The 16483-nt window shown below is 41.7% G+C and overlaps 1 protein-coding gene across 1 annotated transcript in view; it reads right to left on the bottom strand.

Moving 5' to 3' along the window:
* The window catches only part of ERICH6B (glutamate rich 6B), a 157051-nt gene that overhangs the window by 69449 nt on the left and 71119 nt on the right, over window positions 1–16483 (bottom strand). Inside the window, exons 7-9 of the mRNA XM_075850233.1 lie at window positions 12204–12361; window positions 8054–8118; window positions 3082–3230 (exon numbers count right to left, since the gene is read on the bottom strand). Of these exons, the coding sequence (XP_075706348.1) occupies window positions 3082–3230; window positions 8054–8118; window positions 12204–12361 (372 nt within the window). The remainder of the gene's footprint in view (window positions 1–3081; window positions 3231–8053; window positions 8119–12203; window positions 12362–16483) is intronic.

Here is a 16483-nt window from a genome sequence, read left to right as displayed (position 1 = left end):
TATTCCTCTGCCCATAGTACAGAAATCTTTTTTATTGTCTCAATCTACAGTCATACTGACACAGGGGGTTATATGAAATATCATCAAATCAGGAAAGCAAGAAAAGAAGCACAGCCCCCAAAACAACTAGTACATCTTTCATATCTAAGTGTGGAGTGTGGCATTTGAAATAACCTTCTATAGCTCAATTTTATGAGAAGCTAGCCCTAGATATATTGTGTAGAGAACTCTGAAGGTCTAAAACCATAAAGATTATTTTCTGAAGACGAAATACTACGGAAAACCTTTCTTCATACCTATATCAACAGCATGCAGCCGCAAGTAGAAGGTGATGGTCACACCAGGCCTTATTTGAAGTTTTTCTCAGTAACTAGAAACTGGTTTGGCACTGATGAATAGACTGATGTATTGCTCAAAGCCATGTTGTAATGAAAATGGGTAAAATTTTTCTACGCATGTTCGGTAAATTTTTAATATCATTCAAGTAGCACAAAAACAAATAATTTAGATCTGCACACATTTAAAATTATATGTATTTCCCTATTTATAAAAAAACCCCACCAGCAACAATAATAAAAAACAACAACAACCACCGGGCAGCTAGTACTGAGCTCAATAAACTGGCTTTTATACAAATTACTGTTTCTATAGTCTTCTTAACCCCTTAGTGACCAGCCTATTTTAGACCTTAATGACCAAGCCATGTTTAACGTTTTTCCATCGTCTCATTCAAAGAGCTATAACTTTTTTTATTTTTGCGTCGATATAGCTGTATAAGGTCTTTTTTCTTTTGCGGGACAAGTTGTAATTTTTAATAGCACCATTTTGGGCTACATATAACGTATTAATTAACTTTTTTTTGGACGGGAAATAGAAAAAAACCTGCAATTTTGCCACACTTTTTTGCGTCCTAAATTTACGTCGTTTACCGTGTGGTATAAATAACACAATAACTTTATTCAGTGGGTTGTTGCGATTGCAACGATACCAAATTTGTATAGTTTTTGTATGTTTTACTACTTTTACACTTTGAAAACACTTTTTTTTCAAAATTATTTGTTTTTGCGTCTCCATATTTGAAGAGCCATAACTTTTTTATTTTTTCGCCTATGCAATTGTATGAGGGCTTTTTTTTGCGGGACCACTTGTAGTTTTTATCGGTACCATTTTGGAGTAGATGCGACTTTTTGATCACTTTTTATCAAATTTTTTTTAAGGCTGGATTCAAAGAAAACAGCAATTTTTGCATATTTTTTTATATTATTTTTTTACGACGTTCCTAGTGCAGGTTAAATGATGTAATATGTTTATAGTTGGGGTCGTTACGAACGCGGCGATACCAAATGCGTGTAACTTTTTTACTTTATTTTGTTTTTTAATAATAAAGCAGTTTGTAAGGGGGAAAAGTCGATTTTTCACTTTTTTTCTTCCACTTTTTATGAAACTGTTTTTTTTACTTTTTTACTAGTCCCACTAGGGGACTTCACTATGCTAATCAGATCACATTTATAATACACTGCAATACTTCTGTATTGCAGTGTATTATGCCTGCCCGTGTAAAATGGACAGGCATCCGCTAGGTCATGCCAGAGGCATGATCTAGCAGGCATTCATTACAGGCAGACCTGGGGACCTTTATTAGGCCCCCGGCTGCCATAGGAGACACAGACACGCGGCAATATTATCGCCGGGTGTCAGTGGGATGAGAGGGAGCTCACTCCCTCTCTCCAAAACAACTCAGATGCGGCACCCCCTATTGAGCGCCGCATCTCAGGGGTTAAACGGGTGAGATCGATACTGATATCGATCTCACTCATTCGAGCAGGGATGCCCCCAGCCCTCAGCTACCTCTAGCAGCTGAGAGCAGGGAGATTTGACCCCTCCCTGCTCTGTTTATTCCGATGCAGCGCCGTAAAAAGTCTATTGCATCGGAATAAAGCCCATTAGTGGCCACCGTAAAAACACTATGGTGAGGTCACTAACGGGTTAAAGGCTATGTACACATTTTAATTTTTTTATGATTTTTTATGATTTTTTAAATAAAATGTCTATCCGTGTGTTTGGTGAAACTTTCGAGTCGCTTTTTTTATTGAAAATAATTTTTATTTTTTGAGATACAGCTGCTTTGTATCCTTTATACGGAAACCTAGTGCTGAAACCTGTATCTGTCAGGTCAGCGGCACTGACAAGTCCGCTGACAGCGGGTCCTGCGTGTCAGAGCTGTTAACTTACATGTGATCGACAACAGGTGGATCCTGAGTGTCAAAGATACGCAGGCCCTGTTGACACTGAATTAGTCCTTACCGCTGACCTGACGGATACAGGTTTCAGCGCTAGATACAGCTGTTCTGTAAACAGGATACAAAGCAGCTGTGTCTCAAAAAGTTAAAATAATTTTTAATAAGTAATTAGAAAGTTGCACCAATCACACTTTTCAAAGGTGTACATAGCCTTTAATGTATTGTCTCAAAGACAATTCCTCTCCATATGCACTTATTTCAACATATGGCCTTTATATGGGTGGGATCACCCACTCAGGACTGCCCACTATGATGAGCCATACCTGCTATCAAATAGCAGCTCTTACACTGACTAAATCCAGCTTGAGTGGTTAGCATGTAATATTACCTTTCCCCTGCTGTGGATTTCATTACGAAGGCATTGTCTTCAAGTTTTATGTACGTAAAGCTGAATCATTATATACTAAAAATGTATGCAACTTTGTAATACACTTTGTGATTTAATTCAAGATGTCTGCTTGCTGTTAGTGAAAGGAAACCTTATTTGCACTCCCACGAGCTTGTCAGATTTACGCGTGTAAAAAATGTGTGTAAATTCTGGTCGGTGTGCGTTGCGTTAGTGTGCTTTGTGAGTGGCTTGTGTTTTTCACGCACTCGCAAAGCACTTCTTGTTTTTGCGCAAATCACGTGGTTTTTACGCACCCATTGACTTTATGCAGTGAGTTTCACGCAGCGTACTCTCCAAATTAATTTAGAATTAGAGGAAGTTTAATTAAATGCCCTTTTTTTTTTTACTTTCACATGTATTATCTTGACTATACCATGCTTGCCTTAAACTTACTTTTATAAGTTCATCATCCATATTTGGAACAAAAAAGTCGTCAATGTTGTGGGCTTGATCAGAAAATGTATCATTTGATTGTACATCAGTTGCAATGTTGTCAGTAGCTGACTCCAGAGTAAAAGATATTTTTTCCATCATAAAAAGAGCTAAAATTAAACAAATAAAATATTTTACATTCTACAGATGTCCCTCAGGTTACAATGGCCTCATGTTATAATATTTTCAACTTGTAATTGCCTTTCCTAGACCATCATAAGGGCAAACCACATTTAACTTACAGTGCTTCAGTCAGTGCCGATGTTCAGACAATGCGATTTTATGGAAGATTCAGCCTCTACCTCTTATACATGTACTGTAATACTCTCTACCTCTTCAACATGTACTGTAATACTCTCTACCTCTTCTACACCTAATGTAATACTCTCTACCTCTTCTACATGTACTGTAATACTCTATACCTCGTCTACGTGTACTGTGATATTCTCTACCTCGTCTACATGTAGTCAGGATGTGTGGGTATGTGGGCCCACTGGGCCATACCACCGTAGCGGGATAGCAGCTGGCCAAACAGTGTACCAAGTCAATGTCTATATAGTCCAAGTACCAAGGGTACCTGTAGTAGTTCAGACAGTAGTAACGGCTAGGCTCAGATGGGACCTTGGCAGCAGACACCAGGTGCGGTGTAACACAGAAGGCGTGACCGATGGCACAACACGACTCCAACTTTCTAAGGCATAGGAACAACGGTAGCACGGGATACAGGATACAGGTAGCAGGTACGTGAACATTGGGAACTGGATAACACTAAGGGACCATTTGCAAGACTAACACGGGTAATCACAACAACGCTCTGGCAATGAGTAAAAGGGCAGAGCCCTTTTTATAGTCCAGGCTGATCATGGGTAAATTGATGATTATTTGCACCTGCACCAACAGAAGAGGCGTCCACCTCCAATGAAAATTGCCTTTGGAGTCCACACCTTGGCATTCATACCTTTTTTGGTGAGGGTAGAGATAGGAGCCGACAGTGAAGAGAAGTGTGGGATAAATTGCCTTGAGGACGTGGCTATTCCAGGACGGACTTTACCTTCTTAGGATCCATCTTGAGGCCTTGGTCTGAGATGATGTAGCCCAGGAAGGGTAGAGAATTCTTCTTAAAAATTCACTTCCCCATTTTTGCATACAAACGATTCTCCCTTAATCGCAGCAGAACTTGACGGACACGCCTCCGATTAGCCATCGGATCTGGAGAAAAAATCAGAATATCACCGAGATACCACAACACAGACAGAGAAGATCTCGGAAGATATCATTGATGAATTCTTGGAAGACGGCGGGAGCGTTACACAGACCGAAGGGCATTACCAGGTATTCATTGTGCCCATCTCAAGTGTTGAATGGCGTTTTCCATTCGTCACCCTGGCGGATCTGGATCAAATCGTAAACCCCACGCAAGTCGAGTTTCGAAAAAATCTTGGCTCCTCGTATGCGGTCAAATAGTTCGGAAATTAGTGGCAATGGATATTTGTTCTTGACCGTGATTTGATTGAGACCACAGTAGTCAATGCAAGGTCGAAGAGATCCGTCTTTTTTCTTGACAAAGAAGAACCCGGCCCCGGCTGGGGAGGAGTATTTTTGTATGAAACCCCTCTCTAGATTCTCCATGATACAGACCGACATAGACTGAGTCTCTGGCAAGGAGAGAGGGTATTCACAGGGAGGGGGGACGCATTGGGAACCAGTTCAATGGAACAGTCATAAGCCCGGTGTGGGGGAAGCGTCTCAGCCTCTTTCTTGCTGAAGACATCCGCAAACAGAGTAATGAGGGGTCAATCCTGCCAATGACTGAGGCAGAGGAGGCTGGACAGGATGGATCTGCAACAGACAGCGGCTGCGACATTTGGAGCCCAATTGGAGAACCTCTCCAGATTCCAGTCCAGGACTGGGGCATGTAGTCGGAGCCAAGGCAGGCCCAGTAGGACAAGATTGATGGCTTTAGGCAAAACAAGAAACTAAATAAGTTCAGTATTAAGGGCTCCAACCTGGAGCTTCAGCGGCTTGGTTTCAGATACAAATCGGGTCGGGCAGAGGCAGTCCATTCACCGAAGCAACAGCCAAAGACGTCTCCAGAGCGACTGTGGGTAAATAGAGAAGATCCACTAGGTCTTCCTGGATGAAGTTTGTTGCGAACCCAGAGTCCAGATAGGCAAAGACCCGGTGCGTCTTCTCGCCAGACTCTATGGTCACGGGGATGAACAGTCATGAAGAGAATTTTTTATTCAGCGCCGTTCCACCTAGGGTTGTCTCTCCAACCAATCCTAGGCATTTTGGTCATTTTGGCTTCTGAGGACACAAAACGCACAACATGGCCTCCGAGGCCACAATACAGACAAAGTCCCGAAGTGCGTCTGCGTTGTTTCTCCTGGGCTAACAATTTGAGCCGGTCCACCTGCATAGGCTCCTCTCAATTGGTGAGGGCAACAGGGATTGCTGGAAATTAGGAGCCAGCGTGGGGAATCTTCTCTCCCGACGAACCTCTTGGGATCGCTCCTGGATCCTCATGTCAATCCGGGTGGTAAGAAGAATGAGGTCATCCAGGGTAGGTGGCAGATCACAAGCGGCAAGTTCGTCTTTAATCTCGGAAGACAGTCCCTGCCAGAATGTAGCCACCAAGGCCATGTTGTTCCAGAATAGCTCTGCCGTCACTGTGCGAAACTGAATGACGTACTCGCCCACGGAGATGTCTCCCTGACGAAGGGACAGCAGAGATGCAGCTGCTGACGGGACTCGTCCAGGTTCCTCAAATACCGTGAGAAAAGTCTGTAGGAAACATTGAAAGTCACGGGTCTCTGGTCCCTGACGCTCCCAGATAGGATTCGCCCATGCTAGGGCCTTGCCAGTAAGGAGGGAGATGACGAGAGCGATCCTTGCGACATCAGAAGGAAATGCTCTGTTGGTCCATGGCCTGAGCGTACTGTCACGATCGGGATAGCGGGATAGCAGCTGGCCAAACAGTGTACCAAGTCATTGTCTATATAATCCAAGCACAAGGGTACCTGTCGCAGTTCAGGCAGTAGTAATGGTTAGGCTCAGATGGAACCTTGGCAGCAGACACTAGGTATGGTGTAACACAGTAGGCGTGACCGATGGCACAACATGACTCCAACTTTCTAAGGCACAGGAACAATGGTAGCATGGGATACAAGATACAGGTAGCAGGTACGGGAACACTGGGAACTGGATAACACTAAGGGACCATTTGCAAGACTTGCACGGGTAATCACAACAATGCTCAGGCAATGAGTGAAAGGGCAGAGCCCTTTTTATAGTCCAGGGTGATCATGGGTAAATTGATTATTATTTTCATGTGTGCACGCTGGCCCTTTAAGGCCGGGCACGAGCGCACCCTATGGGACACAGCAGAACGGAGCGGAAGTGAGCGCTGGCGTCTCCTGGGGAGGAGATGCAGGCCGGTGCTCACAGATCCGTGGCTGCGGCTGTCGGGGGGTGAGTAATCCGACGGTCCGCGGCCGTGGACGCTAAATGTGTACTGTAATACTCTATACCTCTTCTACATGTACAGTAATACTCTATGCCTCTTCTACATGTACTGTAATACACTATACATCTTCTGCATGTACTGTACTGCTCTCTACCTGTAATACATGCCCTGTACTACTCTCTACATGTACTACATGTACTGTACCGCTCTCTACTTGTGCTACATGTACTGTACCGCTCTCTACCTGTGCTACATGTACCATACTGCTCTCTACCTGTACTACGTGTACCGTTGTGCTCTCTACCTGTGCTACATGTCCTGTACTGCTCTCTATCTATACTACACTAGTCTCTAGTTGACCTGTTTTACATTTACTGTACTACTCTCTACCTATACTACATGTACTGCTCTACTCTGTACCTCATCTACATGTACTGTACTAATCTCCTCTTCTTCTACATGTACTGTACTACTCTATCCGCACTACATTTACTGTATTACCCTCTACCTCTGCTACATGTACTGTACTTCTCTCTCTACCTGTACTACATGTATTGTGCTCTGTACAACACTAATCTCTAGTTGACCTGTTTTACATTTACTGTACTACTCTCTACTTATACTACATGTACTATACTACTCTGTACCTCATCTACATGTACTATACTACTCTGTACCTCATCTACATGTACTGTACTACTCTCTATCTACACTACATATACTGTACTACTCTCTACCTCTGCTAAATGTACTGTACTGCTCGCTTTTTGTATTGTGCTGCTCTCTATTTGTGACAGGATAAGGTGCTGCTTTGGACCCAAATTCAGGGGGGCTCTTTTTATATCAAATGCCCCCCTATTATTGCATATTTGTCACTGTAAATTGTTTCAGATTATTAAACAAAACATAGTGTGAGACAGAAGCAACCAATATAACATAGTTTTTACATTATTACTGTGATTATGAAAGGAACAAATGTTCTTTAGTAAATATAGCCTACTTACTTATATTCAGATAATTATATAGCCCTGTTCACATAGAGCTTTTTGACACATTTTTTGAGTCGGATACCGCGTCGGAAAACGCGGCAAAAAACGGCCGAATATGGCTCACATTGATTTCAATGGGAGGCGGACGCGTTTTTTTTACCACGAGCGGTAAAAAGAAGCAACATGTCCTATCTTCGGGCGTTTACGCCTCTGACCTCCCATTGACAACAAAGGGAGGCAGAGAAAGCATATTTCGCTAGGTTTTTGCACGTGGCACTCAATGGGCGCGAGCGAAAAACGCCACAAAAAACGCGGCAAACAGATGAAAATCTGCCTCAAAATTCCAAACTGAATTTTGAGGCAGAATTTTCTGCGTGCAAAAAACTCTGTGTGAACTCAGCCTATCAAATAAGATAAAATTTGAGCTACTTAAAGAGAAAAATATTTCAACAGTCTACATATACAATATCATACTTACATCCATGTGTGTTCAAATGGTTTGCTAGATATGTAATATATTCCTTAGTGTCTGTTTTCTTTATCCTGGACAAAAAGTTTTAACAAATTAGATTATTATAATAAATCTATCTATTATATGAGGAAATCTTTGAGATGCCCGAAAACGGATAAATGATTGCAAACATTTATCATCTGCAATATATAAATTGTTCATCTCACCAATCAGAAGTGCTGCAAGGGCTTATGTTTCAAATCTCATTTAATGCACTAATTTCCTCTAAAGTCTAAAAGTCTAAGGCCTCATGCACACGACCGTAGCCGTGTGCACGGCCGTGATTTTCGGGTCGGCCGGCTGCGGACTGTCAGCGGCGGGCCGCCCGCAAATCGCGGGACATGCACATGGCCGCCGTAATAGGACATGCCCGTTCTTTCTGCGGTGCGGGTTCCCGGGCCATGCACGGACCGTAAAAACTACGGTCGTGTGCATGGCCCCATAGAAAAGAATGGGGCCGCAATTCTCCCGTGGATTTTCGGGGGAATTGCGGCCGCAAAAACACGTTTGTGTGCATGTGGCCTAAGGGCTCATGTACATGACTAGAATAGAAGTAGACCTCAGAAGTCTATGGGGCTTTACTATAGCCCCATAAGCCTTGAAATTCATACAGAGGCATAGTGAGTTGTCAGATTTCATATGGAACCAACATAAAGAAAATTGTGACATGTTCCATCAGATGCCATACTGCAGAGGTATTCCCACGTGTGAGCATTGCTTCTAGAGGAAAAAACTTTTGTAATACGCCACGATATGAAGGCACCACATGGCATGTTTTCGGGTCCATAAAACAGAGCTGCAAGGACTCTGTGTGCCTTTAATAGGCTCGAGGCCAGGACTGCAAATATATTTTTTTGTAGAACAGCTCCAATTTCAACTGTAGCTGGTGTTCATGATAAATATAATAGCAACTGTCTCACAATTTATGCTAATTTTTTTTCTTTCCTTATGATATCTTTATCTTAGGACAGTAGCATGAAAATGTAATGAGAGTTGCATGTACAGTACATGCAATTCATTGTATTCTTATGGATTGCAAGTATCATAGTCATGCAACGGCTGGCTTACATGCACCTTGTATGCTATCTTTATCATCCTATGTCTCTCTTCTTACTATCTTGTAGGGTCACAGTTGGATTAAAATCTTATGAAAGTTGCTGGTACATGCGTCTTTTGTGCAATTCAATGAATTTCTGTTTACTGCAACAACGGTGTGGCAGTTCCTGTAGCAGTTGTTTTGCTAGAAAAGGTTTGTGTACCTCAGCCTCATTGTGTAGAACAGTCCACAGATTTCAATCTGCCATTTACGGCAGCCGGTAGTCGGTGTATGGACTTCCATCTATAGGCATACAAAATAATGTGTCTTCCTAATGGCCTAATTCACATGAGCGTGTTCGGTCCGTGATATACGGTCCGCATGTCGGCCGCATTTCCCGGACCGAACACACTTCAGGGAGCCGGGCTCCCAGCATCATAGGTTATTTATGACACTATGTGTCACTGCCTCCCCACGAATCTACTGTCCTGTACTGAAAACATGATTACAGTACGGGACAGTTGTCCCGCAGCGAGGCAGTGACACCTAGCGTCATAGATAACTATGATGCTAGGAGCCCGGCTCCCTGCAGTGTGTTTGGTCCGGGAAATGCAGCCGACATGCGGACCGTATATCACGGACTCAATACGCTCATGTGAATTAGGCCTAATGCACACGAACTTATTTTTATCCTCCCGTAAATACTGGCGTAAATACGGGTCCTTTGTCACACGTATTCGACCCGTATTCCACCAGTATTTACGGACCTGTTTTCTCTGCACTAATCGGCAGCCCCTTCTCTCTATCAGTGCTGGATAGAGAAGGGGCAGCCCTTTTGGGCAGAATTTCCGCAGCGATTGAAAGTAAAAGAAGTTCATATGTACCCCGGCCGTTATCTTGGTGACGCAACCCTCTTTTGACATCCAGTCCGACCTCCCTGGATGATGCGGCAGTCCATGTGACCGCTGCAGCCTATGAATGGCCTGTGATTGGCTGCAGCGGTCACATGGGATGAAACGTCATCCCGGGAGGCCGGATTGGTGGAAGAAGCAGGGAGTTCTGGGTAAGTTAACTTTTAATACTATTAACTCCAGCGGTAGTCACTGTCCCGGTTGCTGAAAGAGTTACTGCCGATCAGTTAACTCTTTCAGCACCCTGGACAGTGACTATCCCCTGACGTCGCCTAGCAATGCTCCCGTAATTACGGGTGCACACACGTAGCCACCCGTAATTACGGGAGCCCCATAGACTTCTATGGGCCTGCCTGTGCCGTAATTACGGCCTGAAATAGGACATGCTCCATATTTTTCAACGGCCTAGGCACCTTCCCGTAAGCAAACAGGAAGGTACCCGTGGCCAATAGAAGTCTATAGTAATTATGGGCGTTTTTACGTTCATGTGCATGGGGCCTAAATGTGAGCCTACACTTTAAAGTGAATGTTCAGTCTTTTTACAGTAATATTTTATTATTAATAAATTTATAGATATACAATCGTAAATAAATCTTTTTACATCCATAAAGCAATAGAAGTAAGATAAAAAAAGAAAAAAAGAAAAAGAAATTGAAAAAAGAAAAAGCTGAAGGACTAGCCACTTAATAGAATAACAACCTATAGGTTTGAAAAGTGTTTATTTTTTCCAGGAAAGATGGATGCCCTGGATAAGAAATCCTTTCCCACCTCCAAATCTAATCCTAGGACTTTCTCATACTGAAAATATGTATTTACTTTATTTATTACTTCAGTAATACAAGGAATTTTATTTGTTTTCCAGTTGAATTTTCAGCCTTGAACAACATTTGTGGGTCCAATATTCTGTGCTAATTCATTTTTTTTATATATTTCTACATTGATCAATGCTCTATTTTTCTCATATAGTGCTTCAAATCCACTAATAGACACAGGGCTACATTTATTAATAATGGCACATTTTTCACTAATGAAATTGGCGAGAATTGCATTTAATTTATTAAGTGGTGCACCCGATGCATTTGGAATTGTCGGATTCTTTGAATTTCTTTTTAGGCTTACTAATTAGCTTTTTTTTAACCTTTGCCTTTTACAAATAATAGTAAGGGATAGTTCACACAGCGTTTTGGTGCTGATTTTGGTGCAGAAACCGCATCAGAATCAGTGCCAACAAAAGTCCCAAACTGCCCCCGATTGACTTCAATGGGAGACAGAGGCTTTTTCTTTTACTGGGCGGCTTTTGGCCACTTGCGGAAAAAAAAAGTATCATGCTCTTTCTTTGAGCAGTTTCCACCTCTGACCTTTCATTGAAATCAATAGGAGACATAAAAAACCTGTAGCGTTTTTTTTGCTGCATCTTTTCCCCGTAGCTCTCGCATTAGAGTCAACTGCTGAAAAAATGCAGGCAAAGAATGGCACAAAAAAAAAGTGAAAAAAAAGCGTCAAAAAACGCTGGCAATTCAAAATCTGCCTTAAAATTCCTGCAGTAATTTTGGGGCAGATTTTTTCTTTCTGACAAAAAACGCCATGTAAACTCCCCCTAAAAGTACATTTACATCTTGACCACTCCCAGTTTTCTTGCCTGTTTTCTTTTTTGGAGTGAAGATACAAATGTTGCAAAGTTTGGTGCAAATTTGGCACAATTTTAGACGTGATTGTTAATAGATGCAATTAAATAATAAATGTGGGCCATAGAGCTAAAAGACATTTTTGCTGCCTGAAACTACTTCTTTTGGCGCATCTTAAGCCACGCCAAATTTTCCGTTACGCCACGCCACATTGCTGGACTAGTTACAAAAATCATTTTTTTTGTCGCATTTCATTGATGAATTTGTCTAAAATGATTTGCGCCAAAAAGAAGGTGCAACATAGGCCAGAATTCTGGTGCAACACCAATAGTAAATCTGCCCCAATGTGTTAAACTGTCACTTTAAGCATTACAAAAAAAATCAGTTTCTATACAGGTTTGCATTATTTTTCAAAATCAGACCAATTCATAAACAAAATATTCACAGATTCTCTGGAAATCCTCTACGGATGCGAATATACCCATCAGGAGTCTAATTAGCAATATCCTCTGGATTACGCACAAGGTCCTAAATATAATACTTACTGTTCTCGGAGTTCACACAGGGCTTTCATCTCCTCAGAAACGTGAGCCGGTGTTTGTTCGTCTTCAGCCGCTTCCTCAGTTTTCTCAGGTGTATACGACTCGATAGTATCCAAAACCATGTACTGAAAGATTTCCTGGATTTTCATACAGCAAAATAGCTGGAGGCAAAGAAATACTAATGTTTACATTTATAACAGTAACATATTAAAATGTACTTTATAGTAACAAAAAAGTCTAATGTGTCCCATCGGGTAAAATACAACTGCGAGAACTACAAGAAAATAATCGCATCAACAGAACGTCTCACAAAATAACTAATACATTCAGTGAGGAGCAGCTCTCAGGACAATAAAACAGGCCGTCGATGTAGATGCCTTTCATAGAAGATCTGCAGTTTGTTCTGTGAATCACGGACAATTCATTTGTGGAAACAGTAAGAGAATAATAAATAATACAACTAATCTTGGGCCCAGCATGGATACATTAATACTGTATATAACCAAAATCCAAATATATCACCAGTTACACTTGTTATTTACACCGCTCATGTCTTGTAATTAGCACTGTATGATATTCATGTATGCAAATGAGTTTAGAACACCAAGCAAGGAAAGAATTAACTTCATCATAATAATTTATATTGGAATTTACATAATAATCAAGTAACATTTATTAAAACACAATTATATAAACTTAAAACCGCACTTAGGCCTCATTTACACGATATACGTCCGTGCGACGCGCGTGCTTTTCACGCGGGTCGCACGGACCTATACAAGTCTATGGGGGCATGCAGACAGTCCGTGAGTTTTGCTCAGCGTGAGTGCGCTGAAAAAAACTCACGACATGTTCTAAATTTCTGCGTTTTTCGTGCATCACGCACCCATTGAAGTCAATGGGTGCGTGAAAACCACGAAGGTCGCACGGAAGCACTTCCGTGCGAACTGCGTGATTCGCGCAAGAGCTGTCAAACTCTGAATGTAAACAGAAAAGCACCACGTGCTTTTCTGTTTACAAACATCCAAACGGAGTGTCAGAATTTAGAGATGAGCGAACCGAACTTCACCGTGTTCGGCCGATCTCGTTTTGACCGAACCCGGCAAAAAAAATTCCGGTACACGACGTCAGGAGACAGTCACTGTCCAGGGTGCTGAAAGAGTTAAACTGGTTCAGCACCCTGGACAGTGACTTCCGATCACAATATACATGAACGTGTAAAAAAAAAAAAAGAAGTTCTGACTTACCGATAACTCCCGGCTTCTTCCTCCAGTCTGACCTCCCGGGATGACGATTCAGTCCAAGTGACAGCTGCAGCCAATCACAGGCCAAGCACAGGCTGCAGCCAATCACAGGCTGCAGCGGTCACATGGACTGCCGCGTCATCCAGGGAGGTGGGGCCGGATGTCAAGAGAGGTACGCGTCACCAAGGCAACGGCCGGGAGACAGGACTGGAGGAAGCAGGAAGTTCTTGATAAGTATGAACGTCTTTTTTTTATTCACAGGTTGCTGTATATTGTGATCGGAATTCACTGTCGAGGGTGCTGAAAGAGTTACTGCCAATCAGTTAACTCTTTCAGCACCCTGGACAGTGACTGACGTCGACTAGCCTCATCTCTATGATGGCGGCTGCGCGAAAATCACGCAGCCGCACATCATACACTGATGACACACGGAGCTGTCAAGTGCCTTTTGCGCACGCAAAACGCTGCGTTTTTTTGCGTGCGCAAAATGCACACGCTCGTGTAAATGAGGCCTTAACCTCAGATCTCAGAAGATATTCAAGGCATGCATGACATGAGTTTAGGTTTCTTAAAAGAGATCTACCTAGAATGAAAATCTAGTGTTTGTTCACATCTCGTTTTTAATGTAAGTGTGACGTGCACGAATTGACGCGGGAAAAAAAGTGTGAAAACGAATGCCACAGCGCGTCCATTAATTCCTATGGACAGGACAGATGCCCCAATAGTGTAGTATGTGCATACGTTTCATGTAATTATATCCGATCCTTTTTCTCTTCAAAGTCCTGAAATCTGCGTAGTCTACTACGCTTTTAAGTACTTTTCAAAAACGTATGACAAATGTATACTTTTTTGTATTGAAGTCAATGGACGACATATGGCTGACGTATGCAAACGTAAACCCTATGTTTGCATATGTCAAAGGTATACGTTTTTGTCACCATTTATGAGAAATTACCCATCTCATTTGAAAAACAGTGCCTGCCCCTGCCAAGCCCCTCAGTACCGGCACCAGCCACTCCCTACTACTTCCTTCATATTTTGACTTTACAAATCTTTATTGATTTTGCTCATGAACAGAAAACGTGCTGTTTTTTTCAAGTGAGAACGGAATCAAGCATATAGAAATGTATACGAAAAAGATGTTAAAATGCATACGTTTTTGCAACCTTTTTTTACGTATTCCTCGTGTATACTGCACACTTGTGCACAAAACAAGATGTGAACTGAGCCTTAATTGAAAATGTGAAAAAGATTTTTTAACATCTACATTTTATGCTGATATAGGATTGAATACTGGGAAATGTGTGTGAACATTCATGTATATGGTGGTTTGAAGATTTCAGATTTAGATAGGGCCTACATTTCTATTGGTAGGTCTCTTTTAAAGGCATTGAGTCATGAAGACAAAAGAATATGAAAGTCATAGAGCCAGAACGGACTGGAGCCGTCCATAGCCATGTTACACTGTATTTTCTTTGCAGCTTTTGGAAAACCCTTCCCAAGAGTCTGTTGAGGGCATATTTACCTATGGATCCTCAATGGTGGCATATGGAGTCCCTATGGGTCTATATTATGCACCTATATGGACTTAATGCTTCTAGGGGGAGATTACTTCTGTAATATGATATGGGATGCAATATGCACATCTTTTTTACTGGATTCCTCATAAATTAAAGGGGGAAAAAAACACCTTCGTGTGCCTCTATATAATAGGCTATGGCCACCAAATTACGAATCCGTAAAACAAGAATCTGTAATATTGCTGTCAAATAAAACCCATTAACCGTAAACAATAAAGCTCCATATAACTTTAGATTTATCGTGGATAGCCACTTATCCTGTTTCCATTGAAGGGAAAATGACATTAATATAACAATTCAGGAGCTGTGATTAGTTTATCTATAGGTCTATAGGGACATTCATTTGAATAAAACAATAGACAAACTAGGGATAACATGGGACATTTATGGTAAGGCATTAGAGCTGAGCAAATCTTTAACAGCAAATTTTAACCACAAATTGATATGGGTGAATCACCAATTTTGAGATTCAATTAGCCAGCTACGACCTTCAAAGTTGGAGAATCAATTCACCCATATACTGTATAGGTAAAACATTGGAAAACTGATTTGTTTAATAAAGGATATATAATTGCAAAATGTATTCTTTTCTCTAAAATAAGCAACTATAAATTTATAATACAAAATTAATCTGGATTTATGTATTGCCTAATCCTAAAGGCTTGGAACACCGGTGGAAAATCTAGAAATTCCCGTAAGAAGAATTCACATTAGCTGATTATTCTTGTACTACATTAACTAAAACTAAACAAGTGATCTTATTACCCTCATCATCTTATCGATTCAAGTGCTTTGTTTCCATAGCAATGTAGTGGAGTGGAGCCCAGTATAATTGCCAGGCTTCAAATGAACATTACTGACGAAGTTAAAGAAACAGACACACGGTGACATTGTATTCCTGTATTCTAATGACAGAGGGGTGAAGATTTAAATAAAAAGGATGACTAAGTACATATAGGTGTATAGGTCTACGGTGAGGTAGAAGTGGATGCTGGCAATCATGGATGCTGAATCATCAATATATTGTTTCACTTATAGCCTTCAGGTGACTACAGACAAGTAAAGATAGAGAAAGTAAAGAGCCGCTAGGAGAGGAGACACTACTGGTGATCTAGACAGATCTAGATAGTCCATCAAAACGTTGTGTAGCCAAGGGCAGAAGTGTGAAAATTGCAAATGGGAGCCATCCGCATAGAATATCTCCACAGCCACCAAAGAAGTGTGGCTTTACTAGAGGTTGAAAACAGTATACTCCCAAGATTGTTTGTAAGATAACAGAGTAGTGATCCTCAAAGTTTGTCACTGACAGAGTGACCCAGTCTACACAGCAGTAGAGACGTCATCCATTATACTGGCACTGTGTTGACTGCGACCTGTTACACAGCAAATAGTAAACCTAAAGCCCCCCGTGGACAGGTTGTTTTAAATTGCATACAAATGTCTCTTTGCCCAAATCCCA

The sequence above is a fragment of the Rhinoderma darwinii genome, chromosome 2, assembly GCF_050947455.1.
Source record: "Rhinoderma darwinii isolate aRhiDar2 chromosome 2, aRhiDar2.hap1, whole genome shotgun sequence".
Taxonomy (NCBI): domain Eukaryota; kingdom Metazoa; phylum Chordata; class Amphibia; order Anura; family Rhinodermatidae; genus Rhinoderma; species Rhinoderma darwinii.
The sequence above is the reverse complement of the archived record's forward strand: the minus strand, read 5'-3'. Positions and strand labels throughout refer to the sequence as shown.